Genomic DNA, 5,723 nt, shown 5'->3' with positions numbered 1-5,723 from the left:
ATTATTATTTTTGTTATTATTGCACGTTCAACTGGACTATACTGCTCATATTCCTCGTAATGTAGACTTTGATTAGGCAAAGACATCTCACACACACACACAGGTTTGGCTATACCTGTGACATGAGGGCCAAATGTCCTCACTTTTATAGTGAAATATGACAACCAACTAGTGAGGACATTTTACTGGTCCTCAAAAGGTAAAATGCTTATAGATTCACTGTAAAAAAAATTACATCCCCAAGTCAAAATTTTCTAGTGACTGATCACATCTAAATTTTTCAATTAGTCTGACGTATTATTTCTCATTGAGCCAATGTTAACAGACTATTGCAACAAGAATTGCACTTGGGCCAATTTAAAAATTTAGATGTGATCAGTCACTAGAAAATTTTGACTTGGAGAGGCTAGAATTTTTTTACAGTGTTGGCCTAAACATGTTTTTATTTCAATCTAGTGTTTTGCACATATTTCTGTGATGGGTGTAGGTTTAGAGGTAGGGGTTGGGTTAGGCCATAGAAAATATTATTAACCTGATATAAAAACAATGAAAGTATATGCAATGTCCTCACTAATATAGAGAAACAAACTTGTACACACACACACACACATTGTGTTTTTGTGTTTTATGGGGACATTGACATTCCATAGATTTTTTTTACTGTGCAAACTATATATTCTATCCCCTATCCCATAAAACCTAAACCTATACCAATCACAGAAAACTTTATTTTTTACATAAAAATGAAATGCATTTTTACATTAAAATAAATAAATAAATAAACATAGGCCTAACTTAGAATAATTTATAAGCTATTTTCCTCATGGGGACCAAAAATGTCGCCACAAAGACAAGGATTTTGGTTATTGCCAACTTTGTGGGGACATTTTGCCCATAATACATAGGGTATACCTGAACCACAAACAAACTTGTTGTAGACTCTCCACAGGTGTAATGGTTTAAAAAAAATTGTTCAAACCTCATTTAGTATGATTTATAAGCTGTTTTCTTCTTGGGACCCAGTTAAACATACAATGTCAGAAATGTCAGGTTTTACTTTGTAGGGCCATTTGTAACACACATGTTAGAATTGTTTGATATGAGTTTGGTGCATCACAACAGTGTGGTCGTTTCCACCACGGAATAAAAAACGCAGAAGGTAATTGTGACTTTTTATCTCACAATTCTGCCTCAGAACTAAAGTCAGAATTGTGAGATATATTTGGGAAAAAAGGTCAGAATTGCGAATATAAAGTTGCAAAAGTCACAGTTAGCCTACCTGTTTACTTTTATTCACTGGCGGAAACAAGCTTTCATAGGTACTACCGCTGAATAACCTTTTTTCTTATTTTCACACTAGACATGTAAATATAAACTGGGGTGTGTTGAAGCCTCAGGAAAAAAAAAATCATCAAACTGTTGTTACATCACACACACACACACACACACACACACACACACACACACACACACACACACACACACACACACACACACACACACACACACACACACACACACACACACACATATATATATGATGTAACAACAGTTTTATGATATGATTTTTTTTTTTTTTGGCTTCAACACACCCCAGTTGTTGCGGTTTCATTGGGCTGTGCTGGAGGTGTGTCTGAAGTGAACGCCCTCATCATACGCCTGCAGGGGACTTTTATTCTGAAACATTGAACTTCCTGTCCTTCATTTTGGCTGTACGCGTTGTTCTTGTTCTCTGTTGGACATCCCTGCGCTATCTTGAAAAATCCTATTTAAACGACGTTTTTTCGGTGTTATCTCGACTTCATCAGCATATCAAGAACAAATATTTAATTTAATAACCATGGACCAAATGGAAGACCCCGCTGGATCAGATAATAAACGAGCTAAAGAGCGGAAAAGGTGGGTACTTCCATGTTGTAAACAACGGCCTGTTTACCAGCGCTCGGAAGCTTCTAGTGTTTGGATTACAGCAATTTAAACACTACAGAAGCGAGATTAAATTCAGTATGTCACATATAAATGGCAAGAGAGCTGGATTAACGTCAAGTATATGGTATTTATTTTGTTACTATCAGCTGTTTAATGCTATACTTGAGCTATTGTGTATACTTGAGCTATTGTAACAGTTAGGTGATATCATTAGACTGGTGTACAGCACATCATTTGAGGTCTTCAATATTTATGTTTAATGTTACTGTTGATTATTTTTTAAGCTCTGTGGGTGGTGATGGTTTACAGTCTGTTAAAAGTTTCTGTTCAGTTCAGATTTTTTTTTTTTTGAGAAACTTGTAGTGCTAGATGATTAGACATGCGTCAGGTTGTTTTGCAATGCTGCTGTTATTTATAGACTGATACACATTTCCAATGGGAGTGAACTGCATTTTTGTGACGAAGTTATCAATGGTTGCATATTAAACTGTTATTTTCTTTATTTTTATAGGAGTTGAAGATGCTAAGCGAGGACTTCAGAGAGGACAAGCTTTCAACATCAGCACCGTCCGTCACTTTTTCCCTCCACCCATACCCTAAACATCACGCACAGGTGGAAACCGTTTCACAGACATGTTTTGTGGTTTATAGACTGTTTAAATAAATAATTGGATTTGTAAAGTACTATCGAATAAACTACCATGTACTGATTTATATATTTTTTTTTCTCCCGACAGGCGCTGGTTTAGCCAGAGTCCTCACCCCAATACTGTCTGACTCCAGCAGTCTGATCACAAGCATTTCGATGGGTGGTAATGAAGGAGGGGGACGGGGAGGAGAGCGATGGAGCCTCTTCGGGGTGCGGCCCATCGTGCAGAAATCCCCCACTGACCCAGGATCAGAAACCAACACTCCTGGCAAGAACCTTTTATATGGCTCTGTTATTCTAGCTTTAAAGAGGCCTAATTATAACTTCAGATTTGTTTGTTTTTCCTTTATTTTAAATGTAAAAATATTGAACATGGATTTTGGTACCAAATTTTTAGGAATTCACAATAGGACAAGAAGTGTGTGACTGTGCCCCTATCATGCTTTTTTGTATATTACCTTTCATTCCGTGTGTAATATAGCTGTTTGTGAATGTTAAAGTTCTGCAAAGTTATTGTGTCCTAAAAGAAAGAGCCGATTCTGAACTGCCTGAAACGACTCGTCAGTAATTCCAATCTTACTTTGAAACTAATTTGCATAATGCCAGTTTATGGTCTTCATTGGCTGCCCGCGAACCACGTCTACGTGTGTTTTGTTTCCAAGACGTGCTGTAAGCGGCAGACCAATCACAACAGACTGGGTCAGCTGACCAATCAGATTAGAGGAAGAGACTGAATCCTTTATCGAACCTTTTCAGACACTGAGAAAAGAGCTGATGCTGTTGTGTGTGTTTTTTTAAATTGGATGCATGTAAACCTATCGTAGGAGATCTCTTGAACAAAATTAGGAACCTTTAATATAGCATAATATGGGCACTTTAATGTAAATGTTTTGTTTCTGTGACTACAGGGGGATTCACACTGCAGTCGTACTTTGGGGTTCAGAAGTCCAATACAATGGATGCCATAAAGACCCAGATAAACCTCACTGTTGAAGATCCTGCCAATTTCAATTCTCCCAAGATCGAGATGATGAGCGGCGAGGACGGAAAGAAAGCATCCTGTCACAGACTGAGACACCGAGACATGAACATTCTCACTCCTTCCGGCTTCTGAACTCCACGAGTCTTCAACTCTCTTAAGCTTCCTCGCCTTTTATATACACGTTACAGCACAAATTGACAGATCTGTCACTTGTCATTTTATGGCCTCTTGTGAATAACCATAACCACTCACAAACGTATCCGTTTCCTATATCACTTTAATAGAATTTCCCTTTAAATTAGATAAGAGACAGAATCTCTTACATTAGTGCCAAGTATCACGGATAGTTGCTTTTTATTTGCATCCCCCGCCAAAATTGAACATTTTTTTTAATTATTATTAGTGTATGCTATGACAGATTGCTTTTGATTGTTATGGTTTAAATTTACCACACTGGAATTGCAGTGAAAATATGCATAATTACAAACATGCTTCTGTGTTTTTAGGAATGAGATGCATTCATGAGTATATCTGTTGATAGTAAATCTGAATTTTGTGGACCATTTTGAAAAGCTCATGTGTATGTTAAACCTGTTTCGACATCATTTTCCATTAGATTGATGGATTTCATCAGTGACAGCAGCACGTTGTAGTTCTAAAGCACATCGACAGCATAACATACTGTTGCATGCATTGTTCATTGCCACTGCATAACATGCAAAAGTCAGGTTTGACAAAACAGTCAGGTATCCATCTTTCTACATAGTTGAAACATGTTTAAGTGCCATTTTTGTGACTTAAATCAGATTACTAATTTATTTTATGAATCAACAATGAGATTTTGCTGTGATATTTTGTTATGTGTGGTGCCCCGTGTGCAATAAGCTACAGCATTGTTTATATCAGCATGCTGAAAGCACCTCATTCCTATCACTGGGTTTCGCATTGCACACAAGCCGTTTTTTCTTTCCGTACTGCACACTACAGCCGAGTACTGTTTTGAAGGTTTGCTGAAGCTGGAATCATTTCACTGTTGCTGTTTTGTATATTTGTTGTGGAATTGCTTTGGCTTTGCAATATTCCACTCTGTGTTCAACTTTACCTGTTGTAGTTTTTTTTTCCATAGTGCTGGACTCTTCAATTTTGTAAGACCGAAGTGGCTTTTGCATCTCAGGCCAAACTGTCTAACGCCAGTCACGTGTTGTGCATCACATATCACCTGTTCATAATGCTCAGTATGAGTATTTGATTACTATAATAAAACATCGCTGTCAAGCACAATGAACAATTTTGATTGTGATATTTGATTTATTTTCCAATGAAAGAAACGCATGATTTCATGTGATACCACTAAAATAAGCAAAGTTTCTGCAATTCTTAATTACCTTGGCATTTAAAGTCAACGTGAATTTGCACCCTTATGTGACATATTTCCAAGTGAAAAGGAATATTCATGCAATCATGAAAAAAGTAGGATGTGATTTCATACACCAGGAATTGATTTGGAACGTGAAAAGAAACATTCAGAGCAGAATGTGGATTGTGGAGAACTGTTGAGACGCCACCAGCACCCGGCTTTTTGACCAAGACCGAGGTCAGAGGACAGGCAAGTTGAGATTACAAGTAACAAACTTTAATTTCTATTTTATAAAACATCTTCAAAAGCAAATAAATGCATGTAATGGCCGTCAGGCAGCTGGTAAGGTGGTTTTCCTTACCCCACAACGTCAACTATTAAATACAAATACTATTTCAGCAGCAAAATCTTCCAATACCTTCAAAATGAAACATTCTTTGTGTAAAAAAAAAAAACTAAAGAAAAACAAAAACGTTATAAAATCCTCTCAAAATGTCCTCCCATTTTGTTTTGTTTCTAAAATGTCGCTATAATACTATTGGTCAAACAAGTTTATTTATTTTTACAGTTATGTAAATCACAATATAGTTACTCAGAACATTTAGTCAGCCTATTGACACCAAATACAGGCTTCTAAAAATTCAAATCCGTCATCTGTAACATATGAGTTAATGCATACAAGATCCTTTATATGAACTGACCACTGATTATTTGATTATTATCAATAAATATTCGAGAAAGCTTATGTAGAATGGTTGTAAAATCCCGAAAGAGGATACACCGTAATGGAAATGTATGCTGAACAT

General features: G+C 36.6%; 1 protein-coding gene across 1 annotated transcript; it reads left to right on the top strand.

The window, feature by feature from the left end:
• The first annotated feature begins 1,613 nt into the window (after positions 1 to 1,613).
• LOC308701307 (putative monooxygenase p33MONOX) lies at positions 1,614 to 5,389 on the top strand. Its single transcript, XM_081383521.1, has 4 exons — positions 1,614 to 1,899; positions 2,441 to 2,542; positions 2,667 to 2,846; positions 3,487 to 5,389. Exons 3-4 carry the CDS (start codon positions 2,735 to 2,737, stop codon positions 3,690 to 3,692), a joined length of 318 nt encoding a protein of 105 aa, XP_081239647.1. The 5' UTR covers positions 1,614 to 1,899; positions 2,441 to 2,542; positions 2,667 to 2,734; the 3' UTR covers positions 3,693 to 5,389.
• The last annotated feature ends 334 nt before the right edge of the window (positions 5,390 to 5,723 follow it).

Source organism: Scardinius erythrophthalmus, assembly GCF_964197995.2.
Source record: "Scardinius erythrophthalmus genome assembly, chromosome: 13".
NCBI lineage: Eukaryota > Metazoa > Chordata > Actinopteri > Cypriniformes > Leuciscidae > Scardinius > Scardinius erythrophthalmus.
Note: the sequence above shows the minus strand (reverse complement) of the source record. Positions and strands in the feature narration are given on the sequence as shown.

Excerpts from the sequence above, each read along its gene's own strand:
- LOC308701307 (XM_081383521.1), top strand. The coding sequence starts at position 2,735 with ATGGGTGGTAATGAAGGAGGGGGACGGGGAGGAGAGCGATGGAGCCTC. Across the intron at positions 2,847-3,486 it reads ATCAGAAACCAACACTCCTG|GGGGATTCACACTGCAGTCG; the intron begins GCAAGAACCTTT and ends CTGTGACTACAG.